The sequence below is a fragment of the Athene cunicularia genome (genome assembly GCF_003259725.1).
Source record: "Athene cunicularia isolate RWA chromosome 12 unlocalized genomic scaffold, athCun1 chr12_part1, whole genome shotgun sequence".
NCBI classification, from domain to species: domain Eukaryota; kingdom Metazoa; phylum Chordata; class Aves; order Strigiformes; family Strigidae; genus Athene; species Athene cunicularia.
Genome location: NW_020799116.1, coordinates 108794 through 135248, shown reverse-complemented (window position 1 = coordinate 135248; position 26455 = coordinate 108794). Strand labels below are relative to the sequence as shown.

Below are 26455 nucleotides of genomic sequence, written 5' to 3'. Positions count from 1 at the left end.
ACTTTACTCAGTAAGTTTGTAGTTTCAGAGTCATTCTGTAGAGGGGCCAGATTACTTTTTTTTTTTAATGATAAAAGTCTAGGCTTCTTAGACCACATCCTCCCTGCCATCTACATCTGTTCGTTTGTCTTGGTAACAGAATAGTGTTTATGTAGTAATTAACTACTGGTGATTGCTGTCAATGCTGAACATCACTCAGAATTAATATGTATGAATGAATTATTTCCATGCATTTTGCTTTTCTGTTATGCTTCTTTCTCACTCCTTTTCTTCTCCTCCTTCACCATAACATTTGGCTAAAATAAACTACCATTTCACCTACGAAGACTTTCCTCCCAACTCTTGTCCCCATCCTATATACTGTAATGGCTGATGAAAAAATAATTTGTGCTGATATGCAAATTATCTTTACCTAAAACTGAGAATAAACAACCAAAGAGATCAGCATAGCTGATAGTTCACACTCAGCAAAGGTGTTCAGGCTGTCTGCTTGCTGAAGCAGAGTATGCTGCTTTGTTTACAGGATTGACATTTGAAACTTTTCCTTAACAATCAGGAGGAGTAAAAAAGCGTTGTCTTTAAGATGAAGGTTTGAAGGTTTTGGGTTGTAATGGAGCCACATCAGCCAGCACGTGGGCTGATGCTGTTGTATGAAGGGGGAATGTGTTCTGAGGCAGATGTGCCGGGGTGGGGTTGGGGTGGAGGAGCTTGCAACTGAAAAGCAGAAATGGACTTAAACCAAATCAACAGGTGCAAACTTTTAAAAGTTATTGAGTGAAAATGCAGATCGGAATTTTGAGTTTTGACCTTAAAAACCTTGAACTTCAGAATGTTCAAAATCTTGATCTGTTGTCATAGCTTGAGATCCTCTCTGCACAAAACCAGAAACCTGCCAGTTGGACTTCATGTTGATCTGTGATAATTTTGCCACTGGCTTCAGGAGAAGCAGGTTCAGAGTCTCTAGCTATCAGATGGGGAGGGGAGCAGATCTGGGAAGACAGGTTTCTCTAGTCAGGAAATAGTAAGTAGTTTTAACTACAACTTATCCCTTTTCTGATACAGATATTAGACAGCTTTGGTTTTGCCTGTCACTGGCCATGAGGAGATCATCACTGAACTTGGTGCTCTGAAACAGCCCATGAACACATGGGCTCCGTTTTATGATCTTGGCACACATATCAGAGACATGGGTTTTAAACCCGAGCAGCAAAGATTTCCAGATGTGAGCAAAAGTTGACGTTCTTGGCTCTTGGGTTCATCTGCTGCAAGCAGATGCTTCCACTTCTCTGAACAAAGCAAGAAAGTTTCAGTTTTAACAGATGAAGGGCACATTGGGTTTTGAGACTCTTTCATTCTTACCTCCCAAGCTGTTGCAAGAAACATCCTTCATCTAGTCGACCTACTGTGTTTTTATGATGTCACATAGTGTGAGTTCATAGCCTCAACCCGTGCCTCCATTCCCCTGCAGCCAGAGGGCAAAGGCCTTAAAGGGAATACGCTGAGCCAGCAGTGCGGGTGCGTAGCTGTGGTGGCCTCTAGCCATGTGTCTTTCCTTAACAATTCCTCTGCATTCATCCTTTCAACCTTAAAATCCTACCTGAAAACAAGTTCTTACTAAGAAGGTTAATATTTCCTTTCTTCCCTTTGGCTGCATTGATGCCCAGGTGTTTTTTTTTCTCTTTGTTTAATTTTGTGTTTTGATGGCTGCATGATTATTAACAACCCTCTCTCTGCTCAGTAAATGAAATAATAAAGAAGTGAATTGAATACTCTTTATAGTTAACCATAGGGAAGGATGTTTGCAATGCCTAAGAGTTCTTTAATTTAGAAAAGGCACAGCAAAATCCCAATACAGGGTGTTTTAAATTCAGCAATGTTCAAATGAGAAGTAAAATATGAAAGCTTCCCCCAAAAGATACATTCCCGGTCTGTTGAAATCCCTGTGCCCTGATGCAGTGATAAAATACTTAAGGTGAGACACCTTTTGAGAAAGAACCACTTCAGTATAACCACTCACTACTGGATGAAATGCAGGATGCCTGGCATGGGGCACTTTGTTCTCTAACATGTATGCTGTTGAACAGAAACCATGTCATAGTCAGCATCTTCCTTATCAACTGCACTCCTTGGTAATCTAAATGCCCTGAAAAGGAGTGCTTAAAAATGGCATTTCTTAAAATTCTGGGCTCCATTATGACTGTTTTCTAGGTCTAACAAGTCTAGACTTTCATCATAAAAAGAAACATAATCTGGCCCCTCTACAGAATGACTCAAACTACAGTTTTACTGAGCAACATTTCATTAGACTGCAAAGACTGTAGGTACTTCTTTCTAACTACTTGAACTCAATGCTAGGTTTGTGCAGCTAAAGCAAACATGGACCTTGGGAGAGAATTTAGCTGCAGGTGTGGGTGGCTAATATGACAAAAAGAAAGTCACTGCCTTTAGTTATTACCCAGAGGTCCACCAAGATGATTTCCTCCGGAACCTCCTGGTTCCTGTGTCTGAGAGACTCTCTGCTGCCTCCTGTGCCTTCCGCCACTGATGCTTACTGATGTCAACAGAAAACTCCATTGTCTTAGACAAGAATCAGTCCTAGATCCTTGGAAACAAATGATTGTAAGACCAGCTATATGCAGGCTATCTTTGCCAGTAAATTAGGACTCTAATGTCATGTAAGCAACATTAATAAATCACACTGACCTTACAGGAACTGTTCATGACTTTGGAAAAGTATATAACTTATTTAGGTACCTAAATCTGAATGAGCTCTAACCTATGAAAGTCTTGGCCAGTCTATTTGATTGTGTGATCATTTGCAAGACTATAAACTATGACCTATTCTTCTGAAGTAAAATGAGATTCCAGAATTGTGGAAAAAATATGTAAATTAGCTCACAATGTATCTTTGACAGTACATTTGTGATGTCTTGAACATTCCATAACTAAAAACATCCCAGGCTAGAAATAGAACCATGAAAATTTCCATCTCCCACTTCATTGCTTCACATACCATTTCAGCAACCCCAAGAGGCGCAAAAAACTTTGTGCTGCTTGCTGCAGTGACTTACATCTTGCAGAGCTGCACTAAAGGGCATAGACCTGCTCTGTATCTGCACTACTGCAAACCAGATCTGTATAAACCCTTGAGTCTCACCCTGAAGGAAGCTTCAGAATTTAGCAGAGATATGTATTCACTTCAGCAGATGTGTCAAAAAGACACTATTGATCGGGAGAGCACATGTCATGGTAGAACTCACCGCTTGGAGCATGCTGTCATTGGCTCGGTCCGTGATCTCAGAAACAATGAATAAGGCAGCTGAGGAATGAAGCAAAACAAACACTGTAAATCACATTAAGGAGTAGGAAAATAACCAAATCCCTTCTGTTTGCAAGGGCATCTTTAAAAAAAACTATCCTCCCCAGCAGCAGCTCCTTTAAGTTCTTTGGCACCTTTCGAATGCAGCTGCCCAGAAGATTTAAGACATGGCACAGTGCTGTCAGATCCCCTTCCCTTCATCATTCTCTTGTGAAACTCTGCCTCATACTTGTGCCAACTACGAAAGCTCACCAGGTCCCTAGCATGGCACAAAATCTTTTTGTGATGTTTCTAGTTGCAGATTTTTGGTAACTGGAGCTTGTAGTAGGGAGAGATAAATGTAACCCACCTTTGGCCATCCAAAAGCATGGCAATCCAAGGGGATCCATTTCCTCATGCTGCCAAGACAGAGGACAGGTCATTCCTTTCTGACAGAGTGTGTATGAGGTGGTGACATGAATTAACACCTAGATTCTTCACTGGCAAATAACGTGGGCTGGGGCATGTTTGTGGGCCCCAGGAGCAGCGGCATAATATGGGCCAGGTCCTTATCTCAGATCTCTTTCCCTGGGGAACAGGGCATCCTTTCTGTTTCGGGGTGTAACCTGGGGGGATGCTAGCCATCCCTGGCCACAAATGTGACAGGCGTGTGCTAACCACGATCAAGATACAGTTGGGGCTGCAGGGCTGCAGCATCTGCCCTGGCCTTGTTTAAATTACCGGTATATCTGTAGTCCCACTGTCAGTGTAAGGTCCTAAATCTTAGACAAGACTCTACTCTTGATCAGAACAGACTGGCCTTCAGTCAGTTGCAGACCGTATTGCTATGAGTTAGTTTGGATTTACGCTCAGTGTAACCGAGTGGTGAACTGGTTTCATTAATGTTGTCCTTGTTTACTCCAGCCTGGCAGCTACTTCCACTGAGGCCACAGCTAAACCTTGCTTTGACTTCACTGGCAGTAAGAGACTTCTGCTTTATCCATCTGATGTGTTGGAAAGGATGCGTCTGGATTTGTTCTTGATTGTGCAGTACTGTTTTTTATGCAGTGGCTTCTAAGTTTAGGCTTGGGGAATGCAGAATACAGACACATGATTCAAACCTCCTGGGTTTCTCCAGAGCGCAGCAGGCATACCATAGGGTCATGTACACGAACAAGCAGGTGGACCCATCCCAGCTGACTTTACAATGACCAGGCCAAATGTGGACAGAGCCAAAGAGGACCAGGATTTCCCCGATGACTGGGGCAGGACTGCAATATCTGCACCACGCTTGTATCGATAATTTGTTCTCCTCTAATTTCATCATGTCAAAACTGTAGGAAGCCCCCATATTTCAATGAAAAAAAGATAGGGTTTTTGCTCTAAATAATTTGTCTAAATTAGTAACTGGTTCTTACAGATCTTACATCTAACCTAGTAACACAAAATCTTGAAAGTAATCCTCTCCCATATACTACCAGTACAGATTCTGTACCTCTTTAGAAGCAGATAGCAAAGCAGAATTTTTATTCTACCCATTTCATTTTACCTTGTGTGGCTTCATACTCAGTAGAATCAGGGCAAAGATTATTCAAGTAATCTGTAGAAAGTAATCAAACACAGACATCCAGTAATCACAATATAGATCCACATTTGTACTGTTGTTAGCTAAACCATAAAGTCCTAATCATAGAATCCCAGGATGGTTTGGGTGGGAAGGGACCTCAAAGCCCATCCAGTGCCACCCCCTGACCCGGGCAGGGCCACCTTCTACCAGCCCAGGTTGCCAAAAGCCCTGTCCAGCCTGGCCTTGAACCCTGCCAGGGAGGGGGCAGCCACAATAATGTCCCGTATCACTTTATTCCCGAATAATTAAGTGTATATAGCCTCTTTCCAAAGCAAAACTCATCTTTGACTTCATTTTACTTTGAGAATCAAATGCATGTATCATTGTTACAGATTTGGACTCATCATGTAACTTGGCAGATATAAATGAATAAACAGAGTGATAAAAGTATTTCCTTATTTTTCAGGCAAGAGAATTGTTTAGTAGCACCACTTTACAAATAATGGTTCTTCTAACGAATTCTAGTTTCCCATCTGAGTGAATGGCGTTTGCTGCAACGACTGATTTTCTATATAGTAAATTAATTATATGCATTTTATGGACATAGGTAGGAGACTGGTTCTGTACATGCAGAGTTCAATGACTGCTCCTGAATTCAGTCCTGTTCTGAAGAGAGATTCTGTGAAGTACACGCAATAGGACTTTCATTTACAGGAATTATATTTGCATTATATATAAACCTTTGGCCTGTCAGTTTTACTTGGACTACTTGCCTCGGATCATCTCTCTGTTCTTTGTCTGGGTCTTTATGCTTTTATTGACTGTAGTACATGAGTGCCACCTTTTTAAAGGCCTAATCCTGAAATACTTCATTTTTACCTTTCTGATGAATCCAGACTCCTAAATGCTGCATCCAGGAATGAGGCCTCTGTGCTGAGAATGTGCTGTGCATGGATATCTGTGCCGTTAACATCCTACCCATACATGTTTCTCTTCTAGTGCTGTGCCCTCCCTGGCATCCCGAAATCTACTGGCTTTTATGTGTGTTCAGGAAAGCCTTTGTCTGTACTCAGGCAGGAAGGGGTTGTGGGGTCCTCTCAGGCAATATTTAGCGTTGCTTTTCACAGCTGCAAGCTCTGTCCTTACTGAGTTGGCAACTCCTTTTGGCTGTAGTGCAGTAATTGGCAACCAGTATCTTCATGAAATATCCCTCCTTATCTGGTAGAAACAGCCAGTTATGAACACACAAGTACACCTGCTTTTTTTTTTTTTTTTAATGCTGTCTAGAGAATTTGAAGGACTACAGTGTTGCAGACCCACTCTGTCCTAGCAGATAAAGATGGGCTTGGTTTCTTGTGGTGAAGAACTGAAGCAGTAAACCGATTTACTGGAGTATCTTCATCCACCAGACCTTATCTCACTAAACACAAAAGCTTTCATTTTCCCAGTTAGTGCGAGTATCTGGGAAAAGGAGGAGCTCAAGTTGCTTTGAGTATAGGTGGGATCCAGTTGGCGGAGCCACACTGAAACCCTTCTGCTCTCACAAAATACCATGCTTGAATTTACCTTGCGGACCATAGAAATGGGCAGAGAAAATGGAGCACAGTGGGGGTATTTCTGACAGGGACATGCAAAGTTCTTTCTTTTAGATGTAGTATTTGTGTACGTGCACTAAAAACACTGGGAGGATCATGTGAGATTACTAAGTACTGCAACCCCCAAGTCTGGAAAGTTGCCTTTAATGTAGACACACCCAGAGAGGGAAGCAAGTCAGACAGAAAAAAAATCTTACTATTGACATCCGGTGCTCATTTGTTTTGCTCCTACTAAAAAAGCAAAGCCAGCTGTGAATAATTAGTTGCATCCTTCATCAAAGTGTCTGGAGCAGGTTGAAACTGCTGATAATCTGTGCCGTGATTAAAAATTTCATATGGTCACTTTGTTCTGCTGCATTTATAGGAGGCCCTTGTAGTATGCTGTGCCCATTGCTGGTTGTTGAGTATGGGCAGGGTTTATGGCTTCCTTTTTACCATCCCATGCATAACTCATCTTGCATCCCTCTCCACCCACACGTATACGTACTCCCAAAGCACTTCTCCATCTCTAGGTCTATGAACCCTTGCTCTTTTGTTCGCAGATCTGACTAAATTACTTGACAACACTGAGATTCATTGTTACATTTCACCATTTCCTTCCCCCTCCAGATCATTAGTTCCAAACCTAAACTTCACAATTCTTTCTAGGGGCCACATCCTGCTTCAGAAAGCTTGCTCCCTTCACAGGCTCATGCTTGCTAGATTTGCTGTGGCTTGCAGAGAATGGGGTACCAGAGGGAACACAATCCCCCTCTGAGAGTATCTGGGTGGGGATGATATATAGGATCCTGAATGTAAAGGGAAGGTGCTACTGTAAATATAAAATCTGTAAATGTTCTGTTAATGTAAATTTGGATTTCTGCCTCCTACAATGCAGAGAAATTGGACTGGGATTTTGACTCAAACTTATCACTAGCCTTAGGTGTGATGTGCTTAGGGCACAGTACTGGGTTCAGTGCTTTGTGGATGGTGCTCACCACTGCCGTCCCCCTGCTGGGTGCTGCTGTGCCCTCCTGTCTGATAATATCCCTTGGCATAATTCTGCCTCTCCTAATTCACAGAAGGAAAAAGCCAAGAAGGATGGCTGAAAGCACCTGACTTATGCTTTTTTTGTGAACTTTCAGCATGGTTTTGCTGAAGAAGTGCCTGCTCCTTCCCAGGCTCTCTGGCATTTCCCAAATCTTGTACTAAGCATATTGAAGTTCCCAGGAAATCCCTCACTGCTTCAGCCCTGTTTTAGCTGTCTTGGCATCAACATCTGATGCTGTGGAGGCACAGAACATCATGGAAGGGTTTCCAGTGAGTATCTTTGAGAATGATTTTACTGACCTGTGAGCAGCACACGGTACTGGAAGACACGCTGGACCACTCTCAAAAGCTGGTGTTTCACGCTCTGAGGGCTGCCACAGGAGTTCTGCTGTCCTCAGGGGAAGGGAAACACAAAGATCAGGGACATGTGAGCTCAGCAGCAAACTGTCATCTCTACCTGTTGTACTATGAAAGTTTGCTACCAGGTGAATGCACAGATTCCCTTGAACCATTCCCAGTTTACCCAGCTTGCTAGGCAGGCGGTATTGTCTTTGTGGCTGTAAAGAAGTACTGTGAACAGTTAATTTCCCGTGGCATCATTCACAAATGGTTTGGGCTCAAGAGGGAAAAGGCAGGAAATTGAATACCGCTTAGAAGTTAAAGGTTGGATAAAGATTTTAGGGTGGCGTTTGAAGAGAGAGGTATCAGATCTCAATAAAGCTTGTCATCGTTCTGCCTGCAACCTTTTAGTATCTTATTTCAAGACATGGAATTGAGCAAAATACAGCAGAGCATCTCCCAGTGGTTGAATTGGAACTGACTGTCCAAGGGTGTTTACAAGAAAATAAAGCAAGGTTGTGACCTGATTTAACACACACATGGAAAACAAATAGCATTTTTCTCTTCAGCTTTACCCTTTAGGTTCAACTCATTGCGTGTCAGCACATATCAGGCCCAGTCAGCACGCCAGGCCTTGAACCTCATAGAGTTGGCCTCCGGCTGTGGATCCAGCCTGTCCAGTCCCTCTGCAGAGCCTCCCTACTTGCCCAACGGTAGGAGTCGTCTGCAGGCTCACTGAGGGCACACTCGATCCCCTGTCCTGGCAGATATTAAACAGAACTGGCCCCAGCGCTGAGCCCTGGGGAACACCACTGTGACCCGCCACCAACTGGATTTAACTCTGTTCACCACCACTCTTTGGGCCCAGCCATCAGCCAGTTTGTTACCCAGCTAAGAGTGCACCCGTCCAAGCCATGAGCAGCCAGTTTCTCCAGAAGAATGCTGCAGGAAACGGTGTCAAAGGTTTTGCTGCAGTCCGGGTAAATGGCATCCACAGCCTTTCCCTCATCCACTAAGTGAACTGCTTTGTCATAAAAGGAGATCAGGTTAGTCAAGCAGGATCTGCCTTTCATAGACCCAGTCAAGTTTCATGGGGTCTCAGTGTTCACTGACCAACATTTCTGAAGTGTTTGTCACTTGTGAAGGGACAAAAGGAGAAGATGAATCCGACTGTTTAAAGGAAGGCTGGCAAGAGACAGCATTTTTCAAGGCAGTAGATGTTTCATGTTACTGTATTAATCTAACTGGCTGACTGCTCTCACCAAAAGTGCATTCAGGGTTGTGCTGAGCATTCCCAATCCCTCATACTCAAAGTCAGCGGTGCCAGAAGCAAGATGAGGCCCTAAATTCTGTGTTACCCTGGAAAGCTAATAGTGGTCATGATTTAAAAAATGCAATAGGAAAGGACTGAGAGACACCTCCCCCTATTTGTGTGTGTATGCATGCATCCAAGAGGGCAAGAAGTTAGAGAGCTCACTAGGGCAAAATCCTGCTAATCTCATCCTAGGAAAAGCCTCATCTGCTTTCTTAGAAATAAGAACTAATTTTCAGGGTTGATAAGACAGAAGTGCATAGGTGGCTGAGAGGGTTGCTGGGAATACAGGCTCTCAGTAGAAAGCCTGCATTTTGCCAAGTTCATGTTCAGAGCAGTGTGAGCCACAAGAACTTCCCTTGGCTGCTAACAGGAAATAATTGTGGTGACTGCAAGGTATCTGTTTGTAAATGCTGACTTCCAAATGTCTTTTGAAATTCATTGTTATCCTTAGTATTTCACATGAGCTGCAGAGAAAAACACAATCCATACCCCACAGAGCTGGCATTCTAAGTAACCTTTACGGTCCAGTCGCTCATTACAGCCCCTCTTGCCACCCAAGTATTGTTATTTCTCTTACCAGATAAAGATAATAAGAAACAGGGGTTCCAGACCTACAATAAAGCATCACAGTTCCCCATCCATATATGGGTTTATGCTTTTGAAATGATGTGAAGTGGCCACATTGTCATGTAATCAGGAATTATAGAATTTCTGTCACATGTATCCTGATGGTGTTATTCAGAATGGATGACTGAGTTAACACAACTGGAAACTACATGTTTCTTGCTACAGGGCCAGAGGTTACAGGCCTAGAGGTTACAGACCATTGAGGGAGGTGAAAAGAACCCTTTATGCGTCTGGCCAGTGGAGTTTGTGTCTTCCTGTGCAGTCCAGTGTTGCCTGTCACAACATCCTCTGTAAACAGAGGAAGCAGTTCACAGGCATTTAAAAACGCAGAGAAATGCAACTGTAAAGATGATGTGGGTTGGTTGCTGCCAGCAGCTAAGCACCTATACAGGCTGGCCCTAACTTCATCCTGGCCAGACCCAGTACAAAAGAAAGGATGGAAAGTGGAGTGAAAGAAGAGCAGATATGAAGAGATGGTAATAATAACAATTAACACATTCTCAGAGAGCTTGGTAAGTTATTATGTGACTGAGAAACTACTCCACTATGTGCATATATTTCAGCAAAATACACTCACAGGCCTGAAGATTCATAAACATACATTCTGAATGAACACACAGGGCTGTGTGGGCAACAGACACAAACAGAAACACATCATGCTCAGGTGAACATCTCGCATCAGTTTTAGCACCAGGATGTGTGAATAGAGCTATCCTCCTATTCTACCCTGTGTGAACACCAGTGGAGTTGCCAAAAAAAGTATCTTTGAGCAAGACCTGTGGCACAACCATGCATTACTGCAGGTAAAAAACCATGGGAGCCTTACCTCAAACTCCTGAATTATGGTAGCCAGCTGAGAACATTTAAGGCAGGTTTCATCTAGCAAAGCCAAGTTCCTATCAAACTGCATAATGTATGCCGTGTGATGATTCAGCCTTGATTTTCTGGAGAGAAGAACATCAGCAACTCTCTGGTGTTCCTCCCTAAGGCCACAGAAAGAAAAGAAGCAACAAATAAATAATTAATTAAATACTAATGAAGAAGAGCCATACTTCTTTCTCGTTGTATTAGACCCACAGTGGCTAAGGACATTGTATAGCTAAAGCTGGGTCAAAAGGCAGGAAGGAGGAGTGCTTCAGTGACACTGGACAGCAAAACAGGCTGCTACAATGGCACCGTGAGGGGCTGGTCCTTCTGCTGTGCCTTTGCAGTGGCAGCACTGTCTGTCTGTAGGGGGTACAATGTCTCCTTTCTGGACGCAGCTTCTGCTTCTCTATACAGACCTTCCAGCTGCTGCGGTGCTTTTGAGTGCTGGTTGTAGGGGATAATACACCATCTTCAGCTGTAGCATCATCTGCTCAGCTCTCCTTTGTTGTGCCCTTCTCAGCACTGCCCCACCATCATCTGTCTCTGCACCCAGGTGCACAGTATTGAAATATTTACGAAGTATGTACAAGGAGAGAACAGGACACAAGCTGAGATTACAAAAGAGTAATCACAGTTAAGAGAGGAACATGAGTTCCTGGGGAGGTCAGAGCAAACAGCGTGTCTGGGGGAGCACGGGCATAGGGAAGGACTCACTGGAAGGTTCAAGGGTGGTGGTGACCTGGGAACGTGTCCGAGCACAGCCCTATGCCGTGTGTCATTCTGTTTTGTTGGCAGCCTTTGCAGTGCAGCCCCTCTTCCTTCCCCAGTGCCATAGGGTAGTTCTGGACGGAACCTCGGCGCATGTCCAGTTGTGTCCCTTTTGTCTTAGGGAGCAGGCAGCAAGCTACTAGAGTAGGGTTGTGACTTTGTTAGGACACAAGAAGTCATTTTAGATCCCAGCTGGAAACACCACTTCTGTTTGTGTTATGAGTGTATAAATGATAAATTATTGATGAATTTTTAAAGTCTTTCTGCCATTTGTGGCAGTCCCTTGGTGGACACAAACTAATACACAGTTCCCTTTAGCCTTTTCTTTCCTTTTGTGCTTCGACTTGAAAGTGCAGGGCTGACAAGGAGAACTGTGCCCTGCATTTAGGATTGTTGCTGAAAAGTTCTAATCTCATTGACTTCAACTGCTCAGTGGCAGTGCTGGGAAAGGATCAGCCACTGTTATTGACCACTGCCCCACTGCCTCCTGGAGAGCAGCAGGGTGGAGCTCTGGGTCTGCACGCTCTATCATAAGTTGTCAGAGCCAGAGTAGTTCAGTCTAGGCCAGGGACTGCACTGGCTGCTGCAGGTTTAGTCAGCTTGGATCTGCAGAGGTCATTTCTCTTAGGTATTCTTATTCCAGCCGTTCTGTAGACAAAGGGCTGTCAGCTTGGCTTAAGTCAGAGGTCTCCTGAACTGAATGAATTTTGGAGCTTTGTCTGTCCTAGGCATGGTCTTACTCTCTCATGGAAAGTCTTTGCCCTGTGAGGATGTTTGGCTTAGGTGGAGTCCCTCGGCAGGCTGACAGTGTCTGTTTGGCTTGGAAGCCTGGTCTGTGCAGAGCCCTGCCTCGGTGCTGGGAGCGAGGGGTTGTCCCATGGCTCAGAGTTGTGCAGTTGGCTGTGTAAATTTCTGTAAGTAGATGATCTTCTTTAGGACCAGTCCTGATGCCTGCTGTTCCTGCCTCCCATGGCATAAGCCTGTGACCTTCAGGCCACAAGCGTGAAGCTGCTTGGTGAGGACTCCGAACTGGCATCAGAGGACAATGCACATGAAGCAGGCTGTACTCACGCTGCCTGATGGAGCCGTTTTGGAGGTATGGGCTGTGCACTGTGCAGATGTTTCAGCATTTGGTTTCTTAGCCTGACAGCCTCTACACTGACTTCCTTCCAGCCAGTATGTAAAGTCTGCTAAAGTCGTTCAGGTTCTACTCCTTTAATCTCTGCTGGAATCCCAGCCTCCCTGCTAGTGGGGTCAAGGGAATGCTCATGAGTTCACCCACCTGCTGTCCAGGTTATGTTAAGGCCTTCAAACCGTGCCATTATACTTACCATTTAAGGACTCTTTCTTCCAGTTCTCCCAGGATATCTTGGTGTAATTCATAAATTTCAGGGAGTTCGCTTAACCCCTGCTTGAGTTTAACTTCTTCCTGTTCATTTTCGTCTTCTTCTCCAAGCACTTTCAAGACACCTTCATAGAAATCCTGTGAACAACAACACAGAAATAAGGCAAACAGACTTACAGTCTCTATTTTGAAATTATCATTACAATTTCTTGATTCTTAAACTATGCTTTCTAGGAAGTAGAAGATATGCCATCAACAGTGATAGAGTATGCTGAGTATAGCAAAGGAGATCATAGTATATGTTTTCTTTCATCCATTAGTCCATACACATTTTCAACTGAATTCCACAGTGCTGTCAACCCAAAATTGAACATTTCAACTGACCAAGCCATCAGACCCTTACGCATGCATACAATGAGTTTGGTATCTTTTTATTTACCTTGCCTTTTTTCCCTGCTTTTCTGTATGTAGTTGGTCTCGGTTTTATAGTGTTTCTTAACCAGAAACATAATTTTTAAAAATTATGAGATTCTCCTGTCACTTCATTGGATCCAACAGCTTGACATGAAAAACATCAGTGTCTACATGTCTTGTGCTAAAATTTGCAACACTCGTCTCCAAATCTGAACTTAAAGAGGGGAAGAAGCTATAAATTTAAGCTATGAAACAAATCATTTTCCCTATGAAACCTAACTAAGACCTTTTTTCCTCATATTAGAAATGGTTTTGATCCTGAAGTGATTTATAAATTATGTGGCACAGGAGTAATTTCTTCTATATTAAAATGAAGCCAGCTCTGGTACATAATAGGTCACCTGTTTTAAGAGTGGATAGCAAAATGTTTCCCCAGCTTTGACTTGGAAGTGAGGAATAAGGCCTCCATCTGAAACTGCAGTGATAGTTTGTATTAGACCCCCAGGTATTAGAAAATCATCCCAACAGCAGCCAGCAGATGCTTTCTGTGCAGAATATTGCTTGAAGTCTCCTTCATCCAGAGTTCTGGATGCTGAAATGTTTCCAGGTCAAAGCTTGATTCAACAGAATCCATCTTCTCTGCTTCAGATTTGTAAAGGAGCCTTTGCTGGCACCTGGATACACTGGAGAGACTGGCCCCTGTGGTGCCCTTGCCCCTTCCAGGATCCTACCAGCCACTGCTCCTTCCCCTGCCTGCTGCTGCCAGGCACATCCCCTCCTCACAGGCAGTGCTAGAGAAGCTCAGGCATTTAAAGCTGCCTGGGCTTGGTGGAGGTCTGAAGGCAAACTGGCAGTGGGGTGCAAGGCAGCGCACAGCGCAGCAGGGCAGGAAAGCTGGTGCTGGGCTGGGGTGTGACTGACACTTGATGAGGCAGGTTCCTAACTCAGGGATTCTGGCTGCCTAAGATGGGATCCAGGGCACTGTGACTAGACCCTGTATCTTTATAGCCGTATCTGCTGTTTAAAAGCAGCAGTCTTCATTTGATGAAATGAAAAGGGTGTGATTTCAGCACCTGCTCTCAGTATTGCTACAAAGTACAAGTAATAGTAAAGCATTAGTGTAGTATTCAGGGTTCGCCTGAGGATGGTTCTGCAGAACTGTTACAGGTTTAATTCTCCGCTATGTTCCCTGTAAGGAGGTGACTGTGTGTTCCTCCATCAGGGTCAGGTTGGGCTCTTACTGTTGAATTTCCCATTTCTGCTAGTCAGGTCTTCATGGGCAAAGTATCTGGATCTCAGTTCTTCTATAAACAAAGTGAAAAATTAGAAACCTAAGTGCATCACAGTTTGTGATGGGAGCAGAAACTGGGCATTCATATACAGTTGCTTAGAAACTTAATTTTGTGAGTGCCTTTTCTGGTCTTCTACATCCCAATAAGCCACAAAGTGCATGGAGGTTTTATTGCACAAGATGAGGAAAAAAGGGGTGTGAGTGAAAACTAGAGTAAATAAAGCAACAGCTTAGTAGAGAGGCCACATTAACTGTGAGGTTTGAAAGCTCCTGATGACTGGTTCTGGTGCAGCAGCTGCAGGCTAGGAGATTGAAAAGCTTCCTTCCTCATAAAAATACTATCTGTCCTTACCTGACATTTCTTTCTCTTTTATGTGTGAAGGTAAAGCTAGGAGATTGCAGCATTCTCCCTTATTGCTTGCTAGCCTACACATGCTGTTTTTTTTTTTCCAGTAAGTACCTCAAATCAGTTATTGTTTTTAACTTCAGCATTAACAATTTCTGAACAGAGGCTTTGTAGCTGTGTATACTTAGATTCACTGAGTTTGAAGCCAGGAGGGCTGTACTGGTGTGGTATGATCTAGTGTGGTTTGGTCAGTACTCCAGATCACAGGAGTTTGTGGAATATAGCATTACTAGGAAAACAACCGACTTTGATTTAAGACAAAGTCTACCACATGTTATGGATACACTAACACTGCATCCTGAGAAAAAAAGACAAGTCCCAAATGGGGCTCTTGGTGATCTTGAGAGGGGTCAGGTAGCTCATAACTGCATACAAAGCCCAAGCGTTTAGTTACGGCAGAGCTGGTGTTAAAGCCCTGGCTGGATCCTGTCAGACTAAGGCCATCACAGCAGGACTTGTTCTGCCAGCAGGTTCAAGCTGAGCTCTGCTTCAGCCCAAGATCTAGTGTGAGGGAAAGCTTTAGTGTCTGACCAGTCTGGCCAGACCCATGCTGTGAATGTATTTTTTCACATGCTACTCTGCAAACAGTGAGTTGTTATTAAATGTTTTTTCAAAGATATATTAAAAACATTGTCTGCCCATAGAAGCCAATTAATCAGAAAAAAAGCGCAGCTGCTTTAACAATCACTGAGAAGGTGATTCTGCTGGATGAGTTATTAGAAATGGCAGATAGATTTTTTTTTCCACTCACAGAGACTTTTCCTGGCCTTCTACCCCACTGTATATGATGTGGCCAAATGTGCTGTGAAAGGAAGCAGGGGCTTGATAAAAAGAAACTTCTAAGGTCACACAGCTCATTGAAAGATGCCAAGTTGTTTCTATCCGGCCCTGAACCAGGATGGGATAGGTTGAGTACCTTCCTCTGTCAGGATCTAGTGATCGTGAAATCTATTGTCAAAAAGTCAAATTCTGCTCCCTGAACTTTTAGGGACAATCTTATGAACTTCCCTGGCCATACTGGGATTTACCATGGCATTTTTCACAACTGTCTTCTGTCTAGTTAAGTTCTGTAAATACATGGACTAGTTAAGGAGGGGTGTGAAAGATTTTAGTCTCCTCAGACTCATTCCTGGCTTTTCTGTTGTGACGCTGTCAACTGCCATGTACACACTGGCTCACTCTGAACTGGAATGACTGGAATATCTAATAGATACTAGCCAAAAGGGAAGTTACACATACACTTTGTTTTTTTAGCAACTATGACAGAAAGAGATCTCGAGGGGCTGGAGCAAGGACAGAGGAGGGCAACGAAGTGGGTGAAGGGCCTGGAGAATAAATCCTGTGAGGAGCCAGGGAAGGAGCTGGGGGTGTTCAGTGTGAGGAGGAGGAGGCTGAGGGGAGCCCTCATCCCTCTCTGCAGCTCCTGACAGGACATTGCAGAGAGGCTGAGGCTGGGCTCTGCTCCCAGGGGATCAGGGACAGGACAAGAGGGAACGGCTGGAAACTGCCACAGGGGAGGGTCAGGCTGGGCAGGAGGAGAAAATGTTTCACCAAAGAGTGGTCAGAGAGTGGAACAGGCTGCCCAGGGAGGGGGGAGTCCCCATCCCTGGGGGGGTTTCAGGGCCGCTGGGATGAGCTGTGGGGGATGTGGGGTAGGGGAGAACTGTGTAGAGTCGGACTGAGGGTTGGACTCGATGATCCCAAGGGGCTTTTCCAACCTGAATGATTCTATGACTGTGAAAGCATTTGTTTTCTGAAAAACCATTAGAACTAGGTTAAAAAAAAAATCAGGATGACAGTTTTCTTTTTGACTAACTATATCCTGGATAAAACAAGATCATTAAAATGTCCGAAATAATGTAATTGTGCTTCCTAATTGTCTGGGTCTGATTTCCACAATGTGTCCTGCCCCAGTACTACAAATAATCCCAATGTTGTGCTATTCCAGCTCCCATTTTTTCTGGTGTGTGAGTGAGCCTATCTAATACACTCCAGAGGCTTTCCAGCCAACCAAGCCAGTCAGCCTGTCTTCTGGATGCTTTTCCTAACTCAAAGGACTCTGCAACCTTTCAAAGTCCTCAGTCATTGTAGTTAATCCAGACTGCGGAAAAGGAAAGGGTTCTTTCAGCTCACTGTGTCTGGGGAAGTGCATAGCTGTAATAAGTTCACCTCTGACGTGCTTAGGTATCCTATTATGTTACAGAAATGTAATCTTTTCCAAATTAACATGGAACAGCTCTGAATCTGTCCACTTTCCAGCATAACTGAGCAACAAGATTAACACTCCTTTCCCACAGCATCTCAGTGGTTTTAATTAATCATTAATTGCCAGCTCCTTTGACTATAATGAATTCTCAGACAAATTATTTAATTCCAGTTGCCTGGATAGCCAACTTTCTCATAATTAATAAGAAACCTGCAGCATAGCAGTAATCACTATAAACATCCATTTAAAGTAAATAAATGATGTCACTATTGAAAATGCTGAGTGCCTGGGAAGCCATTAATCAAATGCAAGTGCTTTTGCAGTCTCATTAACGCTGATCAGTCATGGCACCTGAGGGTCTCCAAGTCTGTCTGTCACCCAAGCCCCATATCTAGGCATGGAAGGTACCAAGCACTGAGTCCATATAATTCCCTGCTGGGTCAGAACTTTGTTAGAACTGAAGCATGAACCGACGTCGTTCAGCTCCAGGCTCTGGCATGATGGCCACAGAGCTCAGTCTCATCTGGGGGTGGGTGAGCCTACAGATCTCACTCCTGTCTTATGCCTACACCTGCTCCAGTGTTGGTGTGTGCATGTGGAAGCATAACTCAGGCTGGCTAGGTGAGTGACGTAGAAGGTTAGCAACTGTGCTATAAAAATACATTTCTGAAACAAAACTTTTCATTCCATTTTGAGCACTCATAAATAAGCCCTTTACAGCCATCCAATGGCCAAATCCCTAACATCCCTGAAATACACCTCAAATAATTAAATGAAACAAAGAGGATCAAAACCTACAGCCACAAAGGTTTGTCCGTTGTTTTTTTCTTCTTTTGTTTGTACACATCACTAACACAAGTTACTTTTTTTTTCCCCCAAGAATGCCTCTGAAGAAGTGTTCTCTGCTGGGAATGGGGTCTATAGCCTGGAGCCTGTTCTAAGGGCATGAGACAAGGAGGAATGGGGGGTTAGTTTCAACAAGATGTTCTCGTTTGTGTGGAGCACTGCCTAGCTGTAACATGCTTGGCTCCTGGAGTAGAATCTGATACCCTCTGTGAGGTGGTGAGGCTCGCTGTAGGGTGCTGAGGTGTGAGGTACTTAAGAGATGGTGGCAGTGCCTGCCAACGCTAAAAGGAAACTGTGATTACAGGAGAGTTTTGGAAAAAAAAGATTTAAGTACCTGGTTCAGGGCTGCAGAAAGGTAGCCCAATTTACCTAGGATCAGCAACCTGGAAACCTTTGTAGCAGGTAGTTATCTCCAGGTACTCCTTCGAAGGAGTCAGCAATGCCAGCAACCAGAGGGTTTTGGTAGAGCACTAGCAAGAAAGTGCTCTGTGGGATTCAGCATCTGTGTGAAATGTGATACTCTAATCCAAAGGTGAAAGGGGTAGTTAATGGGACAAGAGTTAGTTCCAGGTTTTGCTTCCAGTATTTTGTGAGCAGATGCAGAAACAGTGAGGTTGTGTCTTAAATCTCTCCAATAATGGGGCTGAATGTGCTTTGGAGTCCAGCTGCAAAAATCAATTATTGTAGCAATCTTGTATGCGTATCAACAGCCATTTTGCATGATGGATACATCCCAACATAGTGCGGTCCTTTCTGCATTCCAGCCCTGCTGACAGTTAGCCTTTATTAGCCTGAAAACATTTAACCTTGCAGGACCCTAGTGAAAGGAAGAAAAACTAATCTCGTATCAGCTAAACCACTGCTTCAGGCAAGTAGTTTACCCAGGAGAAAAAACTGCCTATATATATATATATATATATATATATATATATATATGGGGGGTGTGTGTGTGTGTGTGTGTTTTTTTTTTTTTTGCTATGTTGGATGATTTCTTTAACTTCTACTTGAAAACAATCCAGGATACAAAAATTCAGTCTATATCCAGAATATCTGTTTGGTTTTTCTGTATAAAACAGAATGGGACAAGTTAGATCAGTTCACCCAACAGCCTGTGGATCCCTGGGGAGCCAGGGACTACTGCAGCCAGTCTAGTAGGGGTAGTTAGGAAATGACAGGACTGAAATCAGTCTCTACCTTCACTGTAAAAAGTTAATGGTTCTGCCACCTGTGGTAGGCTGAAATCAAGTATGTAGATTAGAAAGGTGAGTAGACTGGAGGAAAGTCAAGATTTTGATTTAAAGGTGTAGCTAACCAGATAGCTCTATTTGAAAGAAAATCTTTTTAAAATTCGTCAAGAAATACTGATCAGTTGCTGGATCTCCTTCTTGGTTTTCTGTTATTTGTTCATCTTCTAAAGCAGTGGTATATAAGACACTAATCCAGTCATAATGGAAATGGTAGTTCTTGTGCATTGACTACAATGACGGGAGAAAGCAGCAGAAGGGAGTGCAGCACCATGGTACTGGCTTTGCCAATAGTAATTTACAGCCCTACAGTTGGACCAGCAGTTGCTCTGCAGGTGGGAACGGAGGTTCCTTCTCACTGGCTCTCAGCACTGTCTTCCCAGCAGCAGGCCTGCATTTGAGGCAGAAATTGTGAATTTCTAGTAGATGATGGTAGTTGTAAAGCAGAGCCACACTTAAACAGTTCAAGAGAAATACCTGAAAGGAAAAGGATTTCTGTGACCAAAAAGTGCACGATACGAGAAGGACCAGATTGCTAGACTCTGTGTCTGGATTAGAAAAGCTCTGAATGCCTGCAGTCTAGTAGCATCTTGAGTTCTGAAGCAAAGTCTCTACCTGCTCTTTGTCTCCCTGGAAGGAAGAAAGCTTCTACCTGCAGTAACGCACAAAGCAGAACAGAGTTCAACTGCTTCTGAAGGATCTTTTTAATGTTGACAATGAGGGAAAGAAATCTTAACTCAAAAGGAGTTTGATACAGGCTTTAAGAAGCTAATCATCTGCTTTCTTGCAGTCACCTAACAGAAAAAAACTGTACAAATTTATACCAACCAAAGGTCTGGCCTCAAATGTTGTCATGGCTGAATCAGCTTTCCTGCTTACACCTCTACTCTGTGTTAGAGAACAGGAAAGGACTGATGGACTGGTGAAAAATTCACCTAGGATATTTCTACAGTTTTCAAGGAGAATTCTGGTTGGGGAGATATGTGAGTTTCCATTAGGGAACAGAGCTGAGTAAAAAAAACTAAAAAGGGAGTGTACAGAGCAGATGCATTAGTGGAAAACCTTGACTATTTCTCTGCCTTGGTCCCGGTGAGGGTCCTGCAGCTGCACAAGTCACCTCTGCACACAGCATATTTACCTTGTTCACACCACAACTTCCACCTGGCATCCAGACTTTGATACTTTTTAGTAAATAATGAAACATCCAGGCATCCAAAAATCATTCTGCATGTATATCGAGAAATGTAATTGCTTCCCAAGTCAAGCTGATATTTTAATGAACTGATAGTATTGAGAAGTAAACATATTTGACCCTTTATGAGTTGGCTAGGGAGAAAATCTTAATGCAGCCCAAACCTTATACAACTGAAGTCTACACTGATTGCATAAATGGTGCAGGCTTTTACAACCACAACTTCTAAAATGAAGGTGTATTCAACAGATACTGCATATTGCAGGATCCAAGGCTCTTTGGGACATCTAGGCATTACACCTGAGGGGAGAGTGAGGACTTGAGAGGGGCAGAAGAATCTCCATATTAAAGCTGAATGCAGGCACGAGATGCTGTGCAGTGTGCTGCGAGTCGAGTCTGCACCGGGGGTGGTTCCTGCAGGTATCATCTTCATTGCTGCCAGCAGCCTCTCTCCTAACGATGAAAGTGAAAGTGGCACCCCTGAATTAAAGAGTGGCACATCTCCTGTAGCAGAGTGAGTGACCCTTGATCTGCACTGAGCAGTGATCTTCCCAAATTTCTCGTTACTGAGCCCAGCAGAAACAATGCTAGATGAACAGCAGAAAATACTGTTGCAGCAGACACAATGAGTCTCTTATCCAGGCACTGCAGGGTACAGTCTAGGTCAGGAACCCTGACCTCTACACACGCTCACATGCAGTCAAATACACTCATTCATCCAAAACACTGCAAATGAGTTTCAGAACTGGCAGGCGGTAGAGTATGCATTTGCAAGTACTGTATCGCTGGGGCCTGTTACCAGGGAACTGTCCTGATGCCAAATGTGCTAGTGTGACTTCCCTCTTCTTTTAAGAAGTACACAGTTTATCTGAAAGCTATTTTGGCTCAACTTTCCCATTGCAGAAGCTCCCTGGCCAATGCATAGCTATTTTTCCCACTGCCAATGAAGACAACAATGAATAAATAAATAAGAAAACCCCAGCCTCTATGCTTAGCGAGGGCAGGCTATTCATTTGTGACGGTGCATCCTCAGGCTTTTGTGAGAGGTTCAGAGGGTCTAACAGCCAGCTAGCTCTTCATTTAACCATCATGTTTCATTCACTAAAGCATTTAATTAGGAAAGTAATGTCTTGATTGGTCCAACAGAACCTTGAACATCATTAAAGAAATTCATGGTAGTAAAAAAGGCTCATCCAGTCATCCACTGGAAGTGTAAATAATTAGAAAGAGATGGAGTTCTGTTTTGTCTAACATCTAATAGTGGCTCCTATATCAGATGTTTAAATTTTGTTCTTGAGAACGTGCTGCCCACAAGTTTCTGAAAGTAGAGTTTAACCAGTGAGCCATCATGATAATCTCTATTTAGGTACCTTTGAGTTAGTGTCTTAAGCACTGAAATTATTTTTGCTCTTTTTTATTTCCAAAGATTTATTTTGCAGTCAGAAGCCTTGGGATGCCCAGTGCAGGGTTGGATCCCAAACTGCTCCGAAGGCTGGAGAACCAGCACATGTTGTATCTGTTCACGTCATATTCGTATCCATATCTTCAAATGGGAAGCATAAATCTGGGTCTTGGTGTTTCTAAGAATTGTGACCCATTGTTAAAAGGAAAATGCAAACCAGGAAGTAAGATCAACTTTCTTTAAACAGGGAGGTGCTGGGGCTGGCTTTTTTTTCAGTGCAGAGCTGTCATTTTAGGTACTTTAATTCAGTAAATGCCTTGAAGGGAAGTAATAATGACTTCAAAGGGTTTTATACACAAGAAAGGTGATTTTATGTACAAAAGCCAAAGACAAAATAAATGTGGTCATGGTACACTATCAAGCAAATGCCTGATCCCATCAAACTTACTTGTGACTCAGACTGGGATCCTGAGGCAGTCTGAGTCACAGTAAATTTGATTTGTGTACATCTAGTAAAGTCATTTGAAACAGACTGGCTAAAGGGAAGCAGACAAACGAGACTCTTGGTCCTCGAAGGTGATGTGTGAAACGTCAGGCTGAGAAATCAATCTGCAGCATTTTTGTTCAGGAGCAAGCACTAAGGAAAAGATGACAAGTGCAGCCTGCATTACTGGGAAGAAAAATAAAAGAATGATGAAGTTTGAGGATTAAATGATCCTGAGGGAAATGCAAAGACTAATCAGCTTTGGAGAACTAAATTGTGAGTACCAAGAAATCAGGGACTTGGACTGCAAGGCCCTGCCAGTCCCATCGACTCAGTCCAGAATGAGTTCCTAACTCCCTGCTCCAGAGAACTGCATTACCTTTGAGTAGGGCAAATAACAGCTAACCCTTCAGATTATTATCACTGCCACCACACCAACTGATACCAAGTTTGTGAGCTAACACAATGTTTCCACTCTTAGTTCAATAGCAGAGTGGGTGTATGGAAATGTCATCATTTTGGCAATCAATCAATTTATTAAAGTCTCTGCTGAAAGGCCAAACAGATTCTGTTATGATGAATGAATAGTAGCTCCAGCCAAACCTTGGAAATGAGATGGAAAACTGCTCCAGCTGCAGGCTTAAGAAAAGCCTTTTTTTCCTTTCTGAAAGCAGCTAGGGTGTGGTTTAGTTCCTTGCCTTTCTTACCAACATGTGGGTTTATATGAGAAGATGAGACTTGAGACTTGAAGATGAGCATTTAGAAACTTTCTTGAGAATACTGGTGATGGGCAACAGAGAGAACCATTTGCCTGAGCTGAGATATGCTGTTGAGGAAGCCTTTGGTCCTAACCTATGAGCTGTAATTTTATGAAGATTCTTTTTATTAGAGATTACCAATCAATTGAGTTTGGAGTCCACCCAGCTGGAGGGGAGCAGCATGCACTTGCATCCATAAGTGTTTCTAAACTAAAAAAATTTAGCAAAGATATAAACCAGAATTGCCATTCCATGTTAAAGTTGTCAGCTTGGAAAAGAGAGCAAAAATGACATTTCCTGTTCCTTCCAAATAATTTCTACAGGAAGAAAATAGGATTATTGTGAAAATCATGAACTATTCACTTACACACATAGACTTGGAGCCAAATTCACCACACAGGGGTTTACCAGAGGAAGGAGAAAAGGGCAGAATAACTGCTGAAGGGACAGGGGAAGCCCTGAAGCATCCCTTTCCTGGCCCAGCAACAGCACAGGCAAGGCAGCCTGGCAGTAACATGATGGTATCACCACCACGAGGGTGTGCAGCCATCCATGCAGGGGCTGCAGGCACTGAGGCACATTGCAAGATTTGGATCTCTATATTGAAGAATTTTCAGGCCATGTAGTGAGCCACGTCTATCTCCTAGAGCTCTATGGAAAATGCTAGGATATAATGTGAAGGAGAGGCCTCTCCTAGACATCTCCACTAAATATCCTGCATTGTACATGCACTTGGTTCAGCCCTGCATTTACATGCTGCCCATAAAGTACAAATGTACTTGGAAATGGAAAATTAAATACATTAGGCATGTTTTAATTGGATGCATCTAATGAGGATGCAGAGTGGCTAATACTGTCTGTGCATGGTGATTTCCTGTGAGTATATTTCTCCTCAGTTTTGATTCAGAAGCTGGCAGAGGCTTTTCTCTGTTTTTCTTGGTGATACTTTTGGCAGTGTTAATCTCAGTAAGGAGTTCTGTGGGTATCCTTCAGGATCAGAAGCCCAGTATAGCCACAGGTGAAGAAACCCCCCTGGCTTCCACAGGGGACAATGGATAACTGCAGCTGTGGCTCACTAGTGTCAAAGAATGTGTCTGGCTGTGCAGAAACCAGAGGAAAGCCAGGATGGATGAGGCAAATGGCTAGGCAGGTTATCACTGATTTATCAAAATATCAGTAGACTCTAGCTAAGCAGCCAAGTCCCGTAAAGTGTTTGGTTCCCAGCTGACCAGCTTGGCAGTTTCTGCTTTGTTGACATCATTGTCTGCAAGGTGTTTTGTCACATTCAAGGCTGCCCTCCTGCTTCTGTTGCCCAAGCCTGAGAAGGCTCTTAAGCATTGCCTGCTTGCCTGAGAGGCAGAATAAGCAGGCAGGAGTATGATGCTGACCTCATTACTTTTATCTCCATTAAGAGTTCCTGTCCACTGTAAGGGTTTTGGGTGTTCTTCAAGGACAGCCTGAGGCTACTTTTTGCCTTCTGGGGGAATTTTTTTCCAAGCAGCAGTGGGGATGCTTTGTGTGGTGGTTGCTATTCCCTACTGCCTTGCAACTAACAGCCAAGAACAATGTTGAGAGCAAGGCTACCTAATCTCCGGGAAGCAGCGGCAGCTCTGCTAATGGGACACAAAGTCATCTGGGACAGAGCCACTTGTGGGTTCATGCCATGCAAGAGCTCTTTTACCAGGCACTGGAAGTGATTCTTTGTGTGTTTTCCCTCATGAGTTTCTGACACAAGTCTGCGTTTTGCCTGTGGTGACTGCCTGTGTCACAGTGTGGATATCCAGGCCACGCTAGATGTTACTGATACTGCATTATCACAAGAAAGAAGCTTAAAAGGAAGCAGAGTGAATCCATTCAAACCAAATCCCCATGCCTTGTAGCTCTGCTCCTGTCTCTCTCTGAAGAGAGAAAGTTCACCCCTGTTAACACCATCTCCTTCTCTGCACGAGGTTTATTCTAGATCTTACACCAGAGTCAGAGCCCCAGAAAGGGCTGTTGGCCAACACTTTTCCCTGTGAATGACAAGTACTAGATTTGAGGATCTGTAGCAAGAGCAGATTAGTGGCAGACATGTATTCCTTTGCAATGGTTCACAGTAAGCCATTCCTTCTCAAATTGACCTCAGTCCCTTCAGTGCTTTTATGTCTTCTAAACTGCAGCTAAGTACAATAAAAGGGCAATTGGGTTTCAGTGACTAAAATTATTTACTTACCATACGTAACAGCTGGAGCATCTCCACGTATCTGGGAAAAGAGGCAAACTTTTATTAATTGCTGTCAAACTAATGCTGATGGGTTGATTGCATAGCTTCAGTTTTAGGAGAGCAACGGATAGGTTGTAACAATGAACTCACACTTTTTCTGAAGACATCAGCTCCTGGGCAATGAGGTAAGCTCTGGACTGGCCTTCTTTCTGTAGACAGCAAAACCCAGAAACAATTAAGAGATGTCTCATTCCAAAGAGTAAAGCAGTGTTGGAGAGCACTTTGAACTGACATATTTCTTTAGTAAAAATAGTAAGCAGGCTTTTATTCTTTGTTGTTCAGTGTCTGGCATCCTGGAGTCCTTCCCATGACAGGGTGTTTCTGCAATTCAAATACTAGTAATATAGTACAATATAATAGCTGTGAGGGCAGAAGTCAAGTTGGAAAAAACATGTTCTTATGGAAGAAGAAGTTTTCTCTTGATTTTTACAGGTCCAGAATTTGTCAGAGAAGCAGAAAGTGCTTAGCTTTGACTAGGCTAGCTCCATAGCTGCTGAGGCTTATACTATGTGCTTAGTACTCTTAATTACATGGAAAATGGTCATATTCCAAACTGTTCTGACTGCTATGAGACCTGTGGAAGCAAATGGGGCAAAGGCTTTATTGCATGCTAAGCAAAATGTCTAAGCTAAATGGCCATAAATATCTCCGCAAACAGGTCAGTTCTCCATCAGAAAACACTGTTTGAAATCTCAGTGGCATCTACTTAACTGTTAGGCATCTCAGAAGTCAGGAAACTGTGAAAGAAGCAAACTGTATGGCTCTGAGGTGCAAGTGGCTATTTAGGGTATTTTGCTCCTTTTTCATGACTCGTCCTTATGGTAAGAAATTACCATATGTATGCTTTGAATTACCTACTTTTGGAGAACTATCCTACAGTTTATTTAATAGAGTGCACTAGAAAGATCTTACATTTTTTCCTTAGTTTCACTTTCCTGCTGGGAGCGAGTATGATTGCCCCTTTCCCCCTCCTTCCACTTTGTTAACGCCTCCTGAAGATCATGATGTGCCTCTCCTGCTTGTCCCAGGTGCTGCAGGAACACCCTGAGTTGGAGTTCTCTCTCGTCCTCCCTGCGCAGGTATAGCAGAGCAAGTGCAGGGGCTCTGGCCGCGCGCTGCCTGCCCCGCATGCCCACCACAGCTGCCCTTCCCGCGGCCAGGCCCGTGCTCCCTTTGCGCACTGGGCTGCGCTCTGTAAC

At 43.6% G+C, this 26455-nt stretch overlaps 1 protein-coding gene across 2 annotated transcripts in view; it reads right to left on the bottom strand.

The window, feature by feature from the left end:
- The window catches only part of FGD5 (FYVE, RhoGEF and PH domain containing 5), a 100872-nt gene that overhangs the window by 26902 nt on the left and 47515 nt on the right, over positions 1-26455 (bottom strand). Inside the window, exons 5-11 of one of the 2 annotated variants that reach the window (XM_026857830.1) lie at positions 25347-25405; positions 25206-25236; positions 12737-12888; positions 10597-10753; positions 7790-7874; positions 4848-4898; positions 3261-3319 (exon numbers count right to left, since the gene is read on the bottom strand). In XM_026857830.1, coding sequence (XP_026713631.1) covers positions 3261-3319; positions 4848-4898; positions 7790-7874; positions 10597-10753; positions 12737-12888; positions 25206-25236; positions 25347-25405 — 594 coding nt within the window. Of the gene's footprint in view, positions 1-3260; positions 3320-4847; positions 4899-7789; positions 7878-10596; positions 10754-12736; positions 12889-25205; positions 25237-25346; positions 25406-26455 lie in introns of both variants that reach the window. The other variant, XM_026857829.1, reaches the window with a different exon arrangement.